Genomic DNA, 22,086 nt, shown 5'->3' on the forward strand with positions numbered 1-22,086 from the left:
CAGGTAAAAATGATGCATCTGTCTTTTAACAATGTTTGTTCAGAAAAAATCATCTAACAGAAGGCAAGAACGAGTAACAGAAACGAGCAGTTTGTGCAGCCCGGTGGGTAAAGGACTGGAGGAAAATGCTGCTGCTTTTCTCACCTGTTGTATCCCCTCCTGGACCTCGATGTTTCTTATCAAAATCTTGGTAAATGCCAACATTTTCTACAGATCCAGAGTCAGACCTTCGCGAAGACTTCTGAGGAGGAAGGGAACACCTTAAGCTCTGCTGGCACTGATACTTCATCAGTTTTATTTCAGAGCTTGTGTTTGAACCTTCATTTCTGAGTCAGAAGTCAGCAACAGTCCATGCACAAGAGACAGCCATGGTGCAGCATGACACCAACAATGTAAACTATGGGGCCAGTATTAATTCCAGGGGCATTTCCTTTGTGTACGTATCAGATTAATAAAAACTGAAATGATTTGGTCTATTTCTCCTCACTTAATTTGAGCATTCAAGGGAAATTCCAAAGTTGAAGCACAAGAACAACAGACTCCAATTTTGTGCTCCCACCCTGAGAAAATAACCCTGGCCAAAGAGCCAAAGTGCATCCCGGGGAGAACACTCCTTTCAGAATTCCTTGTCAGGAGGGATGTTTCTCTCCGCAGCTTCACCCCCAGGTTGCTGACATCACTGTTACTCCCCTAAGGGTCAAATTAAGAAGTTGATCACATTCCCTCAGTTCCAAACTTCCATTCCCAGTGAAAGCAAAATGGAATAGATGAAGTAACAATAGAAGCCAAAAATGCTCTCAGAACAACTAATTGCGTGACAAAGGGCAATAAAACATACCTGGCTGACTTGAGTTAAAGCTTCAGCTAACAACTTCTGGTTAATTCCACACAGGTTGGCCACCTTCTTTTGGCATTTATGATGCACATTCATTGCACATTCTGAAATAAATTGAAGGACAGTCGTACAAACACCAGGAAAATAACATCTGAGATGACAACAAAACGCCTTTATCCTCAGTGCAGTTCATACGTGTTACAGCAAGCCCAGATTATACATTAGTCTATAATTACAAATGAAAGTTACGATTTTTATCTTTAACACAACAGAGGCTTCACTGCAAGTCTTCCACCTGCATGCGATGCTCAGCTTGGCTGAGCTGTCACACAAGCCACGCTCCTTGCTGTCACCCTTTACTAAAAAGCCATTTAAACAACACATGGATGATGAATCCCATTGTGCATAACACACATATACACAGTGTGTGGTGACAGCTAATCTCTTGCTGGCTGCCCTCCCTCTTCCTCCATACCTTCACATTTGAGTCCTTGCTTGACCAGCCCCCAGAGCAGGCTGCCGCAGTGGTCACAGAAGGTAGGGCTCATGTAGTTGTAAACTTTGAAGCGGTGAGGCATGTCGATGTTGAAACGCTCCTTCTGAAACTGTGGGCAGAGAGATGGGTGAGGCACCTGACCCAAAAGAGGACCAGCTTCCTATAGAGAATAGCTTGGAAATCACAAAGCTACAACAATTTTATCCTGGATACCCCAGTCTTAACATTGTGCATGTAACAATTTGGGTACATATCCCAGCCCAATTGGGCAGTTACTGAATGCAAACATGCTTCCAGCATCTCTTTACATCTTACTGTGCCAGCAGTGAATGTGAAGCTACATGAATTAAATCTACATGAGACAACCATGTGAGATTCTAGGGGTCCTGACAATAGCGAGCACTCGCTTTCAAGTGCTGATGCTGTATAGCACGGATGGAGATAAGAAAGTCCGTGCAAAACACACTCAAGAGATTGGGAAAGCAATGCCATCTCACCCTCAGGACACATCACAAGGTGCAGCAACACATCGTGCCACAAAACACAGCCAAGAGAAAAACTTAATATTTGGGGCTTTTGAAGCCTGCCAAAATCCTTCTTGCTCCATGAATACATCCTTCACCAGCAGGGCGCAAAGCACCCATCAATACCACCCACCTCCTTCCAGGGCTTTCAACTACCTTTCTTTTTTCTTACTTCAGTGTTTCACCCACTACAAATTCAAACCCACTCTTAAAAGTGAAGTAACCCCACTGCGCAGCCAAATACCGCCCAGAACGGACCTGCCTATTGCTATTTGGGTTTTGTTAGCTCAGGTTACACTCCAAGGATACTGTTCCAGCTCTTACCATTGTGTCTCTGCTGTTGGCTGCGGTACCGGTACACCTCCCAATGATTTTATCAATACATTTCTTATGAATAGCAGCGTTGCATTCTGCATGACATGTACAAGGGGGAACAAAGAAAGGATTTCTTCAGATATTAAATACATAGGATGAGGTGTTTGCATTTCATAGCACAACACGAAAAATAAACCATCGTGCCACGTACCAAAACCATTTCTATCATGATGCTCTTTTTAAAGCTGTTTCCCTTCCATTCTCTTTTATCACAGCCTCTATTTCTAAACAAAATCTGTCTCCTTTAGACAATGCCACCAGAATTTGAGAACACGAGGCCAATATCAGGCTTTTGATCCTCTTTGGTACCTGTTCTGCTGCTTGGGATAATGCACAGAGATCTGCGCTAAGTTAGGAAGTACTTCTGAACTCAGCTGTAAAATCCATCAGTCACTGTAATTCATTTTAGAAAAGGTTCCACAAAAGCAGCTGTCATGTACGAGAGCAGCTCCTCCAGTGTACGACATACACGGCAGGAGAATTAAATCCTGGTACTAAAATTTCAGGTAGGAATCACAACTCGACAACTCTGAGATCCCCACACAAGGTTTATGTTTAACATTAGTAGATGTGTGGGCAAATTGACAGGACTTCTTTTTTCTATAGTAACTGCTGGATCTATAAAATCAATGGGACTATAAAATAATGTAGGAGGTGATACAATAAAAAGACAAAACTCAACTTACGCCTACATTTGTATCCTTGCTTGTTCAGTCCCCTGAAAAACAAATGATAGAGAAGGAAATCATATAAGCGTACACTTGCTAGAATACAAGTTTGGGTTTTTTTCCTCTTTTCACTATGGCATCCAGTTTCCTTGTCCATGGGAATACTTGTTCCCATTAACAAGCCAGTTGAAGTTGTGGCATTCAGAACCCTCTGCCTTAGGAAGGCAAGGCTTAGAAAGAAAGGCAGTGAGTTCTGAAAGACCATCACATTCGCAGGAGAACACAGGAAAAAACCAGAGCTTCCATCACATGGAAATTCCTCCTGATTTGGCTTAAGAATGACTTTCCCACCAAGCTGATCCAGCTTCTTGCTCCTGATGGGTCTTTATTCTGCTATTGGCTAATTTGCATCTCAAAGTCTGAGACAGTAAATGCTTTCCAGCTTGCACTACTGATGAATTTAGGTCTGTGCTTTATTTCAATATGCATGAGGGCAATTTTACAGTTATTTACCCTTTTGGGGGTGAAAGAAGTTTAGCGTTTCCTCCTTACCACACGAAGTCTCTGCAGACAGAACAAAACGTGGGCTGTCCAAAGAAGGTAGCGATAAATTCATGATTTTTGATGTAGTGGATTTTTGCTTGCTTGATTGCTCCTCTCCTGTTGATAGTTACTGTTCCCTCTTCTTCCCTTATTGACTGTCTGCAGTCTAAGGGGAGAAGGAGGCAGACAAGAAGACACAGTTTTAACTCAAAGTTATTACTTAAGTCTAATTTCTCCAAAATACTGTTTCCTCTTCTGTTTCCAGCTTGTATTTCAAATTTACATCCCCATCACCCTTGCAGACATTCAGTCCAACAAGGGCAAAGCACATAAATACACTGGTTCCTAAGTGTTCTTTTTGCAGGTAGCTCCCACTTTTGCTCCTTCAGAGGAAGCCTTTAGCAAATGAAGCTGACAAGAAGCAGCAGAGAAGTAGCACAGGCTCACTAGAGACATGACAACTACAGACGTTCCTTGAAAAATCCCAATCCCTGGTTCACATTAAGGAGAAATTCTGTTTCACTGGAAGCAAGATCAGATTCTCCCAGCAGCCTTTTCATGCCCTGCACACCCTGATGAATATGACCTTCCGAGTCATCACTGGACCACATGGCTGCTTCATTTTGAGATATGAATTTCCTCAGGCCTCCAGGAACTGGCTGAGAGCTGGCCCATTCAGACTCTTCACCACTGGCTATAGTGATTTCTACTCATTTCCAGCTTGTATCACAAAAGTGAGTCTCCTATGTAACATAGTCATACATGTTTGGAAAACGATAAGAGGGGTCTGTCAGCAGCTTGAGGGTCTCATTGTGGAAAAACACGGCCATGGCTCACAGGGAGGAAGTGCTGCAAAGTTTAGGCTAATGAGACTGCCCTGTGCCAGGTGGGATGTTCCACAACCATGGAGCAACACAAAAGCCAGAAGTACTTTTCCCATTGCCAACACAACTGGAGTTTGATTTGCTCCACAGCACTGCAAGGAAGGATATTTTCCAACAGCAGCATGGAGGTAGTGAAAGAGGAAGAAACTCTCCAAGCCAGCACTTCCCGAGGTGACACGCTTGCGCTGTGCTGGTAAAACCAGAGCCATGGAGCTGAATCAGCAACTAGAATCCAGGTGACCTCTGCTACAACAGCAGCCCGGATCCCATCGCAATCATTCTGAACCCAGCACACACCATTAATTATCATCTACTTCCTCTGTTGAGAACGATGGTTAATATTTATCAGTGGCAAACTGCTTTTCTATTCCAAGGATCCTCCTCAAAACTTGCAGTGTGACAAAAGGCCCCATGTACTCTGTGCCATGTGCTCTTTAAGCACGCCTGAGAGCAAATGTCACAGTCCTGCAGAGGTGCTGCAGCCGTAGCAGTGTGCACTCCATCTAACTGCAGCACCAGGCCCTGACTGCAGCCAGCAACACACCAGGCAAACCTCAGCCTGAGGAGCATCTGCTGAGCTCCTAACACAACACTGCTGGGACTCTGCTGAAGCGTAATGAACCTCAAGGCGAGATGTCAGGTTGTCTCTGTTCAACCTCCTGTTACAAAAGAAAACAGCCTCCAGAAAAACCCTACTTGGGTTTTGAAGAGAAGGAATAGAAAAAACATTTATCATCCTCAGAGTTCATTTTTCTGTTAGTTTCATGATTTTGTTTGTAATCCGAAGGGAGGAAAGACAGCCCTGCTCCCTGCAGAACCTGAGAACTGAGGCTTTGCTTCAAGCAGGGACAGGCAAAACGTATCCTGAGCTGAACTGCTGTCTGAGTTGAAAGAGATTTGCCTGAAACATGGCTGTAAATTATACGACTCACCAACATTTCTGTTCCGTGTGTCTTTCTGCAGCTCTGCTGCCTTGCACTTGGCCCTGTTTGAAAGTTAAGTGTGCCCTTCAGGCCAAGAGAAACATTAATCTCACGGGGTAATCATTACAAAAAGAAATCTCGCTTCTCGCAGAGGAGACCTTCCTGGTACAAACTGTCGCACTGATCAGGTCTCAGGTCTGCTTTGCACCTCTGTACAAAAACATCCACAGGAGTACAAGCTTCCAGGAAGTCTGTGCTTCTGTGGCACAAATTTGCTATGCTGAGCTACTCTGGGCTTTGCGATCATTATGATTCACTTACAGGCTGAATATTAACATTGCCAGGTATTTCTCTTTCCTTTCAAGCCATCTTTTCCGTTTTCCAAACCTGCACAGGCAGGTTTTCTCTTTGTTTGAGAGTCGTTTAAGCTCTATGGACAAACAGATTTCTGTGTGCCTTGTTGAACAGATGGAGCCTCATCACATTGGTACCCCATGAAGCTGCCTTGGATGGGAAAGCAATGATGATGTCCAAGACAAAAGTTTCCTAACATGATGGTCCACAACAGTTTGAATGTCAAACAGAATATCGCTGGTGCATAAACAGATTCCAGCCTTCAGAGATGTGCTCTGTGTATGGTTCTTCAGATTCACCAACACATCTATTTTTTAAATATTTCTTTAAAGAATAAACATTTCATAAAGAAGAACAAAGTAACAAGACTGCAGGCAGCTTCTGGGTTGGTTCTTTTTGCCACTGCAGAGCTAAAACACCAACTCTGAGATGCTGCAGTACCACCTCCTGCACATCACCATCTATCTTTAGCAGCCTTTCCAGAAGCTGCCAAGCAGATTGCACATATGGTACAAAAGACCTTCAGAATCTACTTGTTCCATGAGAGTAGAACTATGAAACCTGTGTGTATTTGGAAAAACAAAACTAAACAACCATACACAAAAACAAACAAAAACACCCAATCCCAAACCAAAATCCCCATCAAGCCCACACCAATGCTTTCAAACTTCCTGCTTACACCCTTTCCACTGATTATTTATTAACAGCATTACACCAAGATGGATAAGCTAAAATGACAGAGCAGTGATTCCCAATAAATAAAGGTTTTGTGACTTCTAGTACTAGACAGTTAAGCAAGATGTGAGGTTTACATCATTTCCTTCAGGAAAGTTACACAAACCCCTGCTAGAATATTTGCTTCTGTTGGTGTACCTAAAGCTTCCCACTCCCATAACCAGCTCTCTCCTCTCCTCTCCTCTCCTCTCCTCTCCTCTCCTCTCCTCTCCTCTCCTCTCCTCTCCTCTCCTCTCCTCTCCTCTCCTCTCCTCTCCTCTCCTCTCCTCTCCTCTCCTCTCCTCTCCTCTCCCTTCCCCCACTGTGTGCAGGTTACTAACCCATACTGCCTGTTAACTTCTTCAACTGATACAGCAGAACATTAATACGATTTGCATTTAGCATTTAACCATTCACTCATTGCTACGATTGATTTCCATGACTAATGAGCATTACAGTTGAATCCCAGGAAATCAGACCTACTTCCCCAGTCCACAAAGAACATGTTCACCACACAAATTAGAACAAGACATTTCACTTCTTCATGCTTAAAACAGGAACTCGGTATTTTTCTGTTCATTCAAAACATGAGGACAGTCAGATTAAAGGCCCCATGGTGCCTGAAAGCAGCAGTACTACAGAGTATGAAGGCATTTACAAGTTCACAAATGTGGCACCCATGACTCCACCAAAGCAAAGAAAACCCTTACAAAACAAATTAAAAAAACCCCAAGAGATGAATTAATAAGATCAGAAAACTACTCAGTGCTCCAGGGGTCGGGGTTTTTCTGTAAGCTACAACCGTGTTTTACAGAACTGGAAATAAAATGCAAACAGCCGACATTACCTGCATCTTCTAGAAAGTACTGCACAGCCATCAGCACCTTCCCCTGAGGCTGCAGGTCAAGCTGTGGAAAGAAAGATACTGAAGGTGAAGTATGTGGTAGACTGAAAGTCCCATGAGCTTACACTGCTCTCCAGGCAACCAAAGCACAGCGTTCAGTAACTACTGGATTGTGACCCTATTCCATATCTCACAGCTGCAGCTGAACCAGGTGCTTTTATCCTATTGTTTTTCCTAGTACGCTGCACTGCTTTGATGTCGGCATGATATGGGAGCAAACAGCAGGCTTTAGCAAGATGCCAAACCTTCTGACTTCATCTACAAACCACTGGGCATAGAGGCAAGAAGAGATACCATTAACTCATAAATGAGGATTAAGAAATGCCCATTTAGGCAGCATCAAGCCAGGTAAAATATTGTATGAAAATACATTTGTAAAACAGAAACATTGAGCTGAAATGCCTTAGAATCAGCTTCACTTTATTCTCTGGAGGAATTACAATGATCAGATCAAATTTAAACATAAGCTAATTTATATAACAACCATTAAGCTTTTAAGAATAGACATTCAGTGATTTATATCAATATTTCATACACTAAAGTCATCAGTTTCATTGTCAATTTCTTGAACTTTGTATATAATCTGCTTTAACAAAGTAACTGCCTCACAAGTCCTGTTACACAGGCACGAGGGATCAAAACACTCACAGCTGAAAAGGCACAAAGTGTCTGTTTGTCTCAGAAGCAGCAGAACCAGGTCAGCAAGTTTAAGGAATTAACCTCCCTTACCCAGAACTCTGCCTTGCCATTGCCCTTCTTGCAGCGCTCCGCCAGGACAGACACACCTACAGTCACTTCAGATAATGGCTCTTCTGCTGCTTTCATGAGAACAATCTGAATCACGCGTCCTTCATAAATGTGGGCATCAAAAGTAGACTTCCATTCCGGATACATGGTGGGTTTCCTCTGAACCAGCGTTTTTCCTCTCTCTGGAAGACACATCAGAAATGGAGAGAAACTGTAAAACCAAAAGGGAAAGCTCACCCGGACAAACAGGACGTGTAAAGGCAACAGAGGTGTTACTGTGTCAGCACAGAGACTGGGGCAGGCAGTGCCCAGTTTGGGATTAGCCACATGCATTCTGACAGGGAGTATTTGCACGGCTGCCTTCTGGCATCAATCTCCATGACATGTTATCAGATTGCAGTGAATACCTGCTGCTAGAAGAGAAGATAGATGTTATGCTGATCTAAGTTCACATTGAAACTTGTGGCGGAGAGAAGTTCCGCGTTACATTAACCTGCTTCCAAGGTATCCTAACACTGCACTTCTGTTCATAAACAAGTCCCTTTCATTGACACGGTACTCACTGCTTTTTAAGGAGCATCAGAGGGCCCTGTGTGCAGAGGTACATACAGCACATACAGACCCCGTGTAGTTAAAGTGTAAGGACATCTGTTCATTTCTTCTTGTCTTCAGTTTAGTGCACCAACCAGCTGTTTTCTGTCCCTATCAATAACAGGCATCAGTGTATCTCCAGACCTGGCCATCTCAGTAACCTACTGACACATCCAAAATGACATTTACTGCCCTCTAAACAACCACATCCCGTTTTCCCAATGCAATGTCTGGTACACTGATGCCACTCCACAGCATTTCTCTGATGTGCTCCTCAGCCAATTAGTCCCCATCCGTACTCAGGTAACTGGAAAACCATTTTGTACGTTCTGTACAATTTTTTGCTGCTTATCAGGATTATTTGCTGCAATAAATTGCTTTCTAAATGCCTCTTCAGCTCTGAATGACATTTTTTCCTCCTGTCAGACTGCAATCTGTTCTTACACTATCAAGGCAGCAGCAAAGCAAATTAAATAGCTGGACCCTTCCTCAAGGAGCTGCAGTGTGATCTGCTGCCTATAATTAGACATCAAACTTTCATTCACTTCAATGAAGGAAGAATGAGACAACTCTTATTTGTCGCAGATCACAGTACCTGCCTGTAATTGAACACTTCAGTCTGAGCAATGAACAGCCTTTAAAAGCACTGTTCCTACCCTTCCTGAATTCAGGTTTCCATTACTCCTCTGCTACCACTAGTGGCTTCAGATTCCTTTTCACATTTGTAAATTGGCTTAATCATCAGGCAAATTATTTTCTTCTTATATAACAAATTTCCTCAGTCATGCTTCATTATGCAAACCCAACTGAAGTTATCCCAGACCTTGTCAAACTGGCAACAGGAGCATCAGTTTCTTTTCCTTAGCACCTCCCACCCCCAACTAGTCACTGCTCTGAGGTTCACAGCACCCTTCTCCCCCATCTTTCACTACTTCAAAGATCAGTGCAAGCAGAGAGGAGAAACAGTGGGGGGACAACTCCACCTGTCAGAAAGAGACACAAGCTGACAAGTTGTGAAGGGCGTTTATTTAGACCACTTTCACACCTCCACACGTTCTAACAGAATCGGTGCTTTGAACACCATTTCTTCAGAGCATCTGCCATCAGACTAGGAAAGAACCTCCTTGGAGCTCAATGCATTTGCTTGACAGCATTTTCTGGAAGGGGTTCTGTGATTTTCCTGCATTCTTTGGCATTCTGTGAAGCCCTAGAAACATAAGGCAGGGTTTGGAAGGCTCGGACTAATCCACACAGCAATTCCTAAGCTTTTCTCTCTCATCATGTTTGGTTGCAGTGCATATTTTAGGTAAATATCTGAAACTATTATAAACCTTTGAAGAAGTGGACTTTGAAGGCTGCAGGCCTGCTCAATGAGGATCCATACTGCACATGATGTTATGATGTGGAATATTGACAGCGACACCACAAAACCATGACAATGCTAACAAAAGTTTGGGTGCAAATCATACCAAGCAAGTAATTCCGCTACTACAACAATCAAGTACATTTGTCATTACTATCCATTCTCTAAGGCAATGAAACTAATGTAGCTGCATGCTTAAGAAGGGTATTTTCATATCCTTTTTAATGACACTCCACTACACCGCTCTCTTGCAAAGCCCTTGTGAGTGCAGCCTGTTGCTCGCAGAACTGGAGAGAACAATGCTTTATCTTATATAATATTTGCAAACTTAAGTCATATAGAACTAATGACTCAACTCACACAAAAGTGATATTTCAACTGTTTCAGCTGCTGCAGTGGGGGGAGAAGCAAACCATTGTTAATTTTCCCATTCCAAAAGAAAGGCTCATGCTGAGGTGCTTGGCATGACAGAACAGCAGGACATATCGGCATTCACAGACTAAGAGGGACTGCAATATTTCTCAACAGTTTATTTGTAATCAGAAAAGCACCACCATTGGGATGCTTACTGTTGTAGATGCTCACCTGTCGTCAGTGCCTCCTTCATCTTGATGGCGCAGAAAGGCTGCAGTTGTTCCCCTTGATTCTGCACAGGTCCCAGCTCAAATGAGTTGAAAGATATCCGTAAGAAGGGGGCCATTGTTCACAACAGCGCTGAGGCACACCTGCGTGGAAATAACAGAACAGAAGATCTGGTCTGAGACACGTGAGAAAGCAGCGCACAGTGAATAATTGCCTTTGGAGCCACTTGTATGACTACACAGAATGAACATATTTAAAGATGTGTTCCTACCACTACAAAATGACAGCACCGAGTCGCTTGGGTTAAACCAACAGGAAATGCAGGAATCCAAATCACCTAAAGCAGCACAGTGGTGTCTCACTTGCCTTCCCTCCTTCTCAAGAGCTCCTTGACACAAGGCAGATTGCAGCCCAGTTTGCAGCACCTCCAGCAATGCAGTTCACTGTATGCCAGTCCTTGTTTGGTGAATTACTCAAAAGGAAAGGCAACAGCACTCCCTGCTAGCAGATGACCGAGTGCAATCAGAGAAAGGATTAGAAGGAAAGAGTTAACAAGGTAGTAGGAAGAGATGATGGAAAAAAGAATGAAAAGCGGGCTGAGCTGGCCTTTATCTGTAGATTGTTAACTAGCTTGGTCAAGCAGATGGGAACAGCATTTTAAGCAATCCTGCATATGCTTGCTTTTTCTTTATTATGTAATGACATTGACCTGAGAAGCAATTAACATTCTTTAAACTCTTAAGGCCCACAAGAGTCATTCAGATAACAGAAGGTGAAATCAGACTTTGCAGCAAAGCAGAATACAGATCCTGACGCTCCAGCATTAAGTCAGAACTGTGGCTGTCATGAACTGCTATAAACCACCAGCTATGACCTGTAGGCAATTTTCACATGGACTCGTGACCTGTATTACTGCTAGGAAGCATCAAAGCCAACATGTTTTCCCTCAAGTGCGTGATTTGATCCAAACTGGTGGAGAAACTGCAGAAATACTGCAACTGAGAGAAAAGTCCTCTAGGAAGATGCTTTAGAAGCACCGTTTTGCACCAAGTACCCACAACGGCCACAGCGAATCAGAGCGTGATCCTCAGTACATTCATTTCAAGGATCCCAGAGCACCCTACTGCAAGTTGAAGCTACATTCAATACCATCTAGAGTAGATTCTGTAAAACCCACATCAACTTCCAAGAGGCTTTTAAATTGAGAGCTATTGACCACAGTCAGTATGAAAAGGAAAACAACCGTGTTACTGTTAACTACAGTAAACACGGAGAGAAGAGAGTGAAAACTGAAGCTTCTTCACAGCAATGCCAACATGGGATGGGTGAGCACTTAGTTCCCATGTGCTGTAATTCTTCCTTGCTGCAAACAGCAAGCCACCTTTAGGACAATCCAGGAGCAAAGAAGCAGTCATGACTCTTGCACAGAGTGGGAAGTGACATCAAAGCACTGGAAGAAGAAATATTGCCATGCCAAGAACAGGCTGCTCAGAAGTGGTGGATGCCCGTCTGTAGAGGTGTTTAAGGCCAGGTTGGATGGGTCCCTGATCAATCTCATTAAGCACTTGATCTAGCAGCACTGCCTCCTACAGAGGACTTAGAACCTGTTAATCCTTGAGGCCCCTTCCAACCCAAGGCACTCTATGAATCAACGATTCTAAGAACAGAGTGCTGAAAGGACTAAAAAGTAAAGGAACATGCAGAATGGTTCATCACATCCTAAAAACACAGCCCAAAAATCAAAAACAGCGCTACCATTTCCTACCATTTCCTTCTTTCCCTCTCCTTTCTTTTTTTCCACGCTTCTTCTTTTACTGGGTTAGAACAAGCCCAGGAACAGAGAAGGGCAACTACTTGTGTTGCAATAGCATGGAAGAAGTCCAGCCTGATAAGATATGCTCCTGGGGTTTCTCCTGCCTGGCCGTGTTTCCACACCTCTCCTGCATGCTCAACAGTCCCATAACCACCCGAATTTACAGCTCTCGTACAAGCTGGTGACACCTCCCCATCACTTACAGGCCAAAAAAATTACTGATGCTTTCCCTACATTTAGTATGACAAACTTTTCCAAATACGAGCATCAGAAACCCTTTTCTGAAGGTGCCAACTCTTCCAACCTTCCCAGGGCAAACTTCTGGACAGCAGCACAGAATGCCCTTTTTTGGAAAGGGAACATTAGGGGCAAAGTCATCGTTTTTGATATTCCACAATCGCTACTTGGGAATAAGGAAGTCAAGTCAGCTGCTTGTTCTTTTAAGCTGGGTAAGAAACAGTAAGTTGAATTCACTTTGTTCTTTGTCCCCAGACTCCCAAGCTGTCCTTCCTATTTGAACACAAAGAACACCCGGTAAGTGACAGAACTGTAAGCATGCTTTCACCTTTATCAAAACCAAGCCTGAAACAAGAGTGCAAAAGAACCCTCTTCACTAACTTCCATTACAAATATCAGACACTGAAACCACATACAAGGAGAAAAATTGCCTAAAGCCCCAATCTTTGTTACTTCTGACAGCACAAGCCACTGTAATGGCACAGAAAGTCTATCAGCTGGTTGGGAAGCTCTAGGTGTGGAAACAATACATTAATATAAAAATCACACTATGAAATGGGAGCAATAAGGAGGCAAACAATGCTACCCCTGCGCTTGTACTACTTAGGGCTAACCAGGAAGGCTTTTCTTGGACAAGGGAAGGGAAGTAAGTTGAAGTTTAGGGTTGTTTTTTTTCCCTTCAGCAATTCAATAATCCAATTCCTTCCACAACAAGCGGAAAACGTTTCAGTGAAAGGAATGAATCTATACTTCTTCCCTACCTTAGCAGGCTTGGGACAAAAGCCAGCCACCAGGCCTGGTTCTGGCAGTGAGCAGAGTCCTGTGCACCTTCTGCATGTCAGCTTGCAGCTTCCACTTCCTCATCAGCGCTCAAGGAATTGGCCAGTATTTAGTCAGCATGACTCAATCACTAAACTCAGGTTTACCACGTGAGTATGAGCTCCTCCAAAGGAATAGTGCAGCACTGCAAGAAAGTTCACAGCCTTTCCTGAAACAACCACTAAGCTTGAGGAAAGGTGACCTCCTTCCTCACGCAGCTTCCAGATGCATCAAATTGCAGGGGAGTGGCCAAAGAGATCCCAGCAATTTGTACAGTGTCTGTCTAGGAACCACAATAACCAAGAAGTAATCACCTCTTCCATGTTCAGCTTCTGATCTCGGTGCTCCCTGTCTTCTCAGGCACAATGGGCACACGACATGTTACAAGCTCTCTGCCTGCATATGCAAGGTTAAGTTCCCTTCTGTCAGTGCTGCCTGGAAGCTCGCTCTCCAGTGGTTTCCAAAGAACTACTTTTCCTCCTGCCCTTCTTCTACAAAAAGCCTTGGAATTCTGCATTCAAAGAGAGAAAACACAGCTGGCAAGTAATAAAGACGTTGGACAGAAGATATTACTTGGGTCCTGTAAGTCCATTTTTGCCAGCAGGTTATGCAGAGTGTTGTAATGAGCACGAATGAGTGAGTCTAGTCCACTGGAGTCCTTCAGGAGGAGTTGCACACCAACCTGCAGCTCCATCCTCACTCCTGCTGAGTATGTGATTCAAGTGAAGCACTCAAGCTCTGACTAGATGGGGCTGGAGGGAGGTGTCCCTGCCTACAGCAGGGAGTTGGAACTACATGATCTTAAAGGTCCCTTCCAACCCAATGCTTCTATGAGCATTTCAGGTTTTCTTTCTGGTATAGCATTCTATGTGCACAAAACTTACTTTCTTTGGTAGCATAAATGTCCTGGAATTTGAGATACGCTTCCCAGAGAGCAACCAAAGACACCAACATCTTAAAACCAAACAGAAAACAACGTGACAACACTAGCTGAACCTTTACAACCAGTATACATCACCTGCCTATTCCATGAATGCAAACTGGTAGGCACCACAGAGGCAGTGTGACAGCCACTGCTTAGGAAGAAAACAACAGAAAAAGGAATTCTATCTCATGTCAAACATCCTGGGTTACCATCTCTGTAGGAACACTGAAGAGTGAAAAATGGAAAAAAAGGAACTGTATATTCAACTGAAACAAACAAAAGAATCCCTCCAAAAGGCCTAATAAACACTGCAGTTAGAGAGCAGCTTTTCTTCACTCTGCTGAAAAACACGAACAGATTATGCAGAGTAAGTAAGTGCCTCTCGCAGACACAGCCCTTCAAGCCAGACCTCAGTAATGCCGCCAGCACTGTGACCTAACCCTGCAAGTATCTGGAAAGCTACAGTATCCATTAGCCAAGAGAACTGTATCATCATTCATGCACACTGGCAATCTGCTGCTCAGATAGCCCCCTCCGATGAAATCCGCATTCAGTTCCTAGATGCATGCTTTTAATCAAGGCTTTTAGAGTAAAAGGACACGAGACTTGGGAGCCAGAAGTTTTGCTCATTAGTGTACTCTGAGTTGCAGGAGCAGATCCAGCCCTCCTCGCTGCTTCTTGGGTTTCTGTTTTTCTTTAATTTTCTGAGAAGCCGTATTTTACCCTGAGGGCCACAGACATCTTTAGTCTGCTTCCACCAGAGCTCAGCCAGCGCCAATGGTAAGTATGAACTACCAATAAACATCCCCTTAGTCAAGACTTTCTGTGGCATAATAACTGAAAACAAACAGTGAAGTCACAGAGGGATCCGTGCTTACGAAAGCAGCTCTCATCTCTGCAATAAAGAGATGAACTCGGCACAGCTGAGTGCCAGCGAGGTACCTACAGGGCGTGCTAAATAATGAATGACTGAGAATGAGCAATTAGAAAGGAGCAAACCTCATCAAACTTAATTAAAGGCGTTTGCCCCACTGTAATGTGAAAGCTCAGGCTAAGATTGCCAAAAGCAGGAAAACGAAACCACAAACTGCTTTTAACTGTCTCCCTTCCTTCCTTCCTTCCAGACCACTTAAGCATTTAAAGCTCCACAGTAGCTTTGGCATCCCCAACCAGAATAGATACAAAAGTATGGGCAAAGCTTATTAACAGCAAGGTCTGCTGAAGAGTAAAGGGGCGTTAAAAGAGCCATGGGTTATTTCTAAGTCATGCTGCCCTTTACAGGAAAAGTTGTATTGGTAACTGAAGGTGAGATGACATACTGCTTAATACCAATTTTAACGACGTGCTTGGTCTGCGCACACAAAACACCTCATATGTACTATATCTTACGTAAGGTGTCCAATAGCTTCCTTACCACTGCAGTTCAACACCTGGGCTGCTACTTAATTGGATCACTGCACAAAAGAATACAGTGAAAAATATAGACTTGAAAATTCATATAAAAAACTGCTTGTAGAAAGAAAAGGCATCGGTAACTGACTTGTAAAGGCTATCTGCAGACTACCCAAACAAGTAAATGAACACAATCTGTGTTTCAGTTCTGCTTCCATGTCCCAGTGAGCCCACAGAAGCAATGGAGTTTGTAATGGTTTTCCTACAGACAAGCTTTCCTGGCTCCTTATGGCCTATCATTTCCTCCATCACTAAATGGATAACTGAGTTAAAGTCTTGGCAGCTTCCAAGTATTTCTCCCTTCTTTCTGTACGTGTCCTTTTGCCACACAAGTGCTCCTTTGTGATAATTGTGATAGCAATCTTTCATATTTCTCTCTGAATCTCAAACTGCTGTCACTAGATACCACCTGTACCACGTTGTGGATGCAAAGCATATCATTAGGATGTCACTTCTGTTAGATCAATAAGCTAAAAAGGACAGCATGTGGCTGCTGCCAACGCAGACAAACTTCAGAAAACCAAGCAGCTGTAAACTGCAATGCTGCTAAGTCAATAGCACACACCATGCACACCAGGCTCTTCCCAGTCTCCAGGGTACAACTGTACTTTAAGAAGGGCTGAGAAGGATAATGAAAACAAGAGGAGCAAAGCGCTAAAACCAAAACAATCTTGGTTCCACACGCAATGTTCCCATTTACAATTAGAGCAGATCCCTTTCTTCATTGTCAGCATGGAACAACTGCTCATCCCCAGGCAGCGGGGTGGGAAATTTGCTTTCCATGTGGCGTAATTTGCTTGAGTGCATCTACCCTTAGCAGCCTGCCCAGGTTGCTCCCAAATCTTTCCTCTGAGTATTAGCTCTACGCATACTGTCTCAGTTCTTTCCTCCTTTCAGTGCCAAGCAGCTCCTTCTCCCCTACGCTGCTCACTCAGTTACCCTAGCATTCCGTGTATCTGCAGTACCTTCCATTGCCACACAGCCACGGCTGTATCTCCGTCTCGCTCATCAGCGCAGCTCAAATGAACAAGCGGTGTCCAGCAAGCCGTGCTGCCAGCACCTCTCAGCCCAGAGGACTCCTTTCTGCCCTCCAGTGCCCGCAGGACGCTGCCTTTCCCCCACAGCTCTGCATGTTTCCTTGCCCTATAGGACATGGTGCACATAAACGCTGTTCAAATATTGGTTCTCCGTGTTAGCAATTAGCGCTGAACCCACAGACCCATTACGTGACCACGACCAAGAGGACGCAAAGCAGCTGGGAAGAGGCAAGTAGGATTCCTGTGACACACTCCTAAGGAAAAGCCAGTCCACAGCGTGGATAATTTGAGAGTCCCCTGCACTGAGTAAACAAAACTGCAATCAACTTTGGCCCGATGTATCTGGACTGTGGGAAAGAGCTGCACAGAGCTCCATCTGCAGCTGTAACTCACAGCCCCACTGCGAGGCTGTGGGAATAGCCAGAAAATAAATATTTACTCTGACCCGCAACACGGCAATGCTGAAAAGTGTATTTGCCTGCAAGTTTAATTACCAAGTCATCCTGCTAATATAATTTGTAGGCTCGTGAAACACCCAAGATGCACTTTTCCAATCAGAGTGTTAGCGGCTGGGGTTTTCTTAACTGCCCCAAAATTAAACCTCCAGACATTAAATGTATTTGTGCCATTAAATTTACCTGACATAATAACACACCTGGTAATTACTGACACTCAAATTGTTTCCTAAGCAAGATCATAGTAACGTCCTCTGAAGCCCAGAGCACTTTTATGGGTGGCTGGGCTCTGAAACCAACCAGTTTGTCCACCAGCCTAGGAGGTATCCTGAGCATAACGGATGGCAAGGCTGGGCTCCAAATATGCTCATTCTTCTATTATTTCCTTACACACAAGTGACGAATTATTTTGATACAAGTGTCACAACACTTGATCTAAATTTCTTACTTTGAGGAGCACTACAGCCAATGGTGTCCACCCTTCGCTCTGGTACAACCACTCAGCTTGCCTTACTTTCAGCAGGCATCTCAAATAAGAAAAAAATCCCAGCAGCATTCTTTCAGTTTCAACATTTGCTGGACTCACTATAAACAATGACCGAAACTTCATTTTCACATTCTAAAATAAACAAGAACAGGGAGAGATTAGATTACAAAGCAGAAATCAGCAACTTCTGTTACCACAGAGCAAGGGGCTTGTGCCCATAAAGGCAGCCAAGATCCCAGTAAGTGCCCTTTTCCCTTGTGTTTAACCTTGATGCACCAGGACTGTGAGAAACCCTTTAAGTTCTTTGTTCCTCAGTTAGTCCTAATAAAACACACTTGCTGAAGTGCTTAATTACGAAGACATTAGGTGCAGACTAGAGTATTATGAACAGAAGCAATCTGTTAGCACCAACAGGCAACCAATCAGAATCACTCCAGCTGAACCAATCCCACAAACGACAGTTACATACAAGAGCCTGTATTTTCAAAATGAAATTGTCACAGCCATGTCTGCAGAATAACTGCCACAAGGCACCTGGCTGCCGGAGGAATGGCAGACAGCACAACAGCCAATGGAAGCTCTGAAGCATTAGCAAGCTGTCAAAATATTGGGTAGCTCCACTGGAACACACCAAACATGAGCAGACACTGCCTGCGAGTTTACAAACACCCCACAAGAACAGCAGGAAAGGGATGCTCAGGCACCACGCTGAAGGCCAACAGTACACGTAATGCAAGATATGACTAAGATCAGCCAACAGAAATAAGGAACACACTCAAAACCAGAGCTCATAAGAACAGAGCTGTTTTCTCGGTGGTATCCAGTAGCTGAAATAAATGTTGAGGGCCGCACGGTGTGCAGACAGCAGTCAGCAACAGCCAGCACAGCATAAAGGAGAGATGCAGATGCTTAACAAATGACTCAAACACATTTCAAAGGGAAACACAGCTACCTCAGACAGCAGCCATCACTTCTGGATGTAAAACACACACTCTGTAAAGCCTGTAAATGGCAATATTCCAGCTTGAGTAAGTGAGGGGAGCAGACATGGAGTCAACTAAGGAAACCTGAGGAACGAAGAACAAAACCACCGCGAGTGGAATGATACACTGTAGATTTTTTTTAAACAGATAACTCCCAGTTCTAGGACAGAAGCCATTGAGTAGTGCAGAAAAAAACATAATTGTGCTACAACTTGGCAGCCACACACTCCATGACTTAAAGGAATGAACAGCTCAGTATAAGTGTTCTGACCTTAAGATATTGCCAACTTCATTTCTCATGCTCCTGGGAGGTGGCGGCATCCCTGTCAGATGCATTCCAGGGACCACGATTAGCTGCTCCACTCGCTCCTAAAGAAGCACATGCTTCCTTTGGAGGAGGCGTACACCAAAACACACACCAGGAAGGGATGTGCTGGATGCATCAGCCCTGAGAAAGATTCCTGCCCTGCAGCAATTTAAGCAAAACCAAACTGTATTGTCTTTAAGCTGATGAACTGGAGAGAAAGGCTGCTCCTACTGCACTAAGAGGAAGGACAAGACTGGCCCGAGGTTGCAGACTTACCACTTAGATTCCAGGATGCAGAAGGCTATTCATGGCATTCTTCCCTGCCCAGCCTTGCTGCCCCTCTCAAGCTCCAAAACCTTCACCCGTGGCTTCTAGAAGCATTTCTAATCAGGGGAAAGCAAGTTTAAGAAAAGATATATGTAGATATTTATCTGCCTCAGAGCAGATTGTTTATACTGCAGAATTCTACAGACATGGAGCCTGAAGCTAATTAAAATCACCCCAGATGGTTCCTTGCTTTACGTCGGACTCATTCAATGCTCAGCCCATAAGGGCTAGATTTGCAAAATGAAAGCTTGAATTCCAAGGTTCCTGCACTCCCACAGAGAAGTGCCCCACGTGCTGAGGGCAAGAGGAAGTTCAGAGTTTTCAGACCCCACGTTTCATGCCTCACAGCGCTGGATAAAAACAGTCCTGGAGGAAAAACGTGGTTAAAATGGAGAAATGATGAAGATTTTCTGGAGGGATTTCAGAGGCAGAGATACAGTCACTGTCTTTTGTTGTCTGCTGCTGATGCACAGACAAGCTAACTGTGGCAGCAGCTTTTTCAGCTGATCTTTTTGCCCCTATAAACGCTCCACTTCAAGTTTGGTGTTTATTATTAATAACTTAAAAAAACAAAAAACAAAAAACCACCTGACAGTGAAGGCAGAGAAGGGGCTTTTTGTCTCAGAAGGAACATGATTAAAAAGCAGCAGAGCAGACGCTGCAGGACTCTTGAAATCTCCCCGTTGGTGCCGATGGCTGCTCAGGCCGTGGTATTTCATTGCATGGATCACTGGCTCATTTCCAAGCAATAGTTCCTCTTCTGCCAGGAAGCTGAAGAAAGACTCTGCCTTCTGAGAAAACACTGAGCAACTTTTCTGGAAGCTGACTGCCATCTGAGTATCAGAAATATACTGATCCAGTGTGGGACCAGATCGATTCTTACCTGAACACATGCAGCTTCACATCCACAGGAACAAAGTTCTACCAGAAAAAACCTCACGTTCCTCTGAAGACACATTTTCCAGTGTTAATACAGTGAAATTACAATACAGAGGTATTTAATAGGTCGTTCTCGTGTTCTGTGATCTTATGTATACCATTATGAATTAAGACTTCTGTCACCCAAATGATTCATTTGAAACAGCAGCCTCTGACATGCATTACAGGCATGACTGCCACCAAACTTCAACCAAGTTGCGGAACATCTCTGATTACTAGACTCCTTTTCAGCCACTCACACTGTGCCTACATTAATCACCACATTACAGTTCCAAAGACTGGTTTTCTGCCTCAAGGGGACAGAAGAGTTTTAAAGTTTCATGCAAAATATTTCATCTCTTTCCCGGGACAGGACCAAAAAAGATGTGGGACGTACTTTGGAGACATAATTGGAAACAAAAATAGGAGATTAGCATCTGAAATTAATGAGAACCTTCTCATTTTCCTTCTTTAATATCAAGTTAATTCCACGTCTCAATAACACTGAGTGACTCAGGATTTTGCAGAGGCAGTAACTCTCCTATCCTCTCCGTTGTACTATCTTCAACAAGCAGTTTTAACTAAGAAATCTCAAAAGTAAGACAAACTCTTAGAATTAAAGGAAAAAGAACAAAACCTATCCGGTTACACCCAGTCTTCATACACTAAGGAAGCTACTATATAACTAAGCCTGCACCATTCACATATCCAGAAGTTGGCTCAGATGCTGTTTGTATATTAATCCTCATTTGGGCATTGGCCAACATTTCATAAACTCATTTTTCTGGTGAGTGATGGGACAAACTGATATATACACACTGTCTGGAGCTGGCACAGCCTCAGCCCAGTGGGTTCTGCCAGCGTGTTGTGGAATGAAGGGATCTGTTCTGTCAAAGAACAGAAGGACAATATGTCTTCCACATTGCGTTCCTTGTTGCCAGTGACCTTGCTAGGCAGTTCTCCTCCCTTGTATATGGAAATCTGGAAGCTTCACATAGCTGCATAATAAATGAAACAATCTGTCTGCCAAGAGTGCTCACCCATCATACTTGCCTTTGCCTTTCATCCTTGGCGAGGGCCTGCTTCTCTTTTCTGAAACTCTTGGATATAGGCCATAGCTAACTACACTTGGGCAAGACAGAAAGTCACATCATCAGGTTTGGATTTTTCCTTGAATACACGAGGCAGTAAATGCGCAATGTACTAACCCAAAAGGCCACCAGATGCGTCTTTCTCAGGGAGCTCAGTACAATAGTATCCTTCCTGCCTCTTTCTAACACAGCTTAACTACAAAAGTTTAACCTGATCGATATGATTGAAATATTAAGTACAAAACACAAACCCTGCAGACCCACAGTTTACCTCTTCTTCTTTATTTTCCTTTGGTGGTATCTTCTAAGACAGGCAAGGTTTCATTTAGACAGCCTCCAACTTTTAAGCATAGGCTATGGCAAATGTAAGGCACAGGGACGGAGCCCATTAGGGGAGCAGAGGCATCAGTTGTGCCTGCCAGGAAATAACAGCTGACAACTGAGCAGAACCAAGAAGAATCAATCCAGCCTCGTAGCTTGTACGTTTTTCCAGATAAACTGGGCATGGCCAAAGGAGATGAGCTTTCCACACTGTAAATGGCACAGCAACCAACCTGAACCACATGTTCCTCCATCTCTCCAGTAACTGCACTGAAGTCAAGAACAGTTATTTGAAATGGCACACGTGGCTCTTGCCAACGAGGCACAAACTTCTTGCAAATACTGCAGCCTTATTGCACCAGGTCTCCTGAACACAGACATCTTCAATGTGAATGACAGAAGACAAACGGA

At 43.8% G+C, this 22,086-nt stretch overlaps 1 protein-coding gene across 6 annotated transcripts in view; it reads right to left on the reverse strand.

Moving 5' to 3' along the window:
- The window catches only part of PRKCD (protein kinase C delta), a 41,404-nt gene that overhangs the window by 7,191 nt on the left and 12,127 nt on the right, over nt 1-22,086 (reverse strand). For 4 of the 6 annotated variants that reach the window (XM_072347451.1, XM_072347456.1, XM_072347450.1 and 1 more), the window contains exons 2-10: nt 10,507-10,646; nt 7,950-8,149; nt 7,164-7,224; nt 3,451-3,607; nt 2,917-2,948; nt 2,180-2,265; nt 1,311-1,440; nt 839-939; nt 145-241 (exon numbers count right to left, since the gene is read on the reverse strand). In XM_072347451.1, coding sequence (XP_072203552.1) covers nt 145-241; nt 839-939; nt 1,311-1,440; nt 2,180-2,265; nt 2,917-2,948; nt 3,451-3,607; nt 7,164-7,224; nt 7,950-8,149; nt 10,507-10,621 — 979 coding nt within the window. In that variant the 5' untranslated portion in view covers nt 10,622-10,646. Of the gene's footprint in view, nt 1-144; nt 242-838; nt 940-1,310; nt 1,441-2,179; nt 2,266-2,916; nt 2,949-3,450; nt 3,608-7,163; nt 7,225-7,949; nt 8,150-10,506; nt 10,647-13,314; nt 13,389-19,294; nt 19,315-22,086 lie in introns of those variants that run through there. The other 2 variants (XM_072347455.1, XM_072347452.1) reach the window with 2 other exon arrangements.

This window comes from Excalfactoria chinensis, chromosome 12 (assembly GCF_039878825.1).
Source record: "Excalfactoria chinensis isolate bCotChi1 chromosome 12, bCotChi1.hap2, whole genome shotgun sequence".
In the NCBI taxonomy this organism is placed as follows: domain Eukaryota; kingdom Metazoa; phylum Chordata; class Aves; order Galliformes; family Phasianidae; genus Excalfactoria; species Excalfactoria chinensis.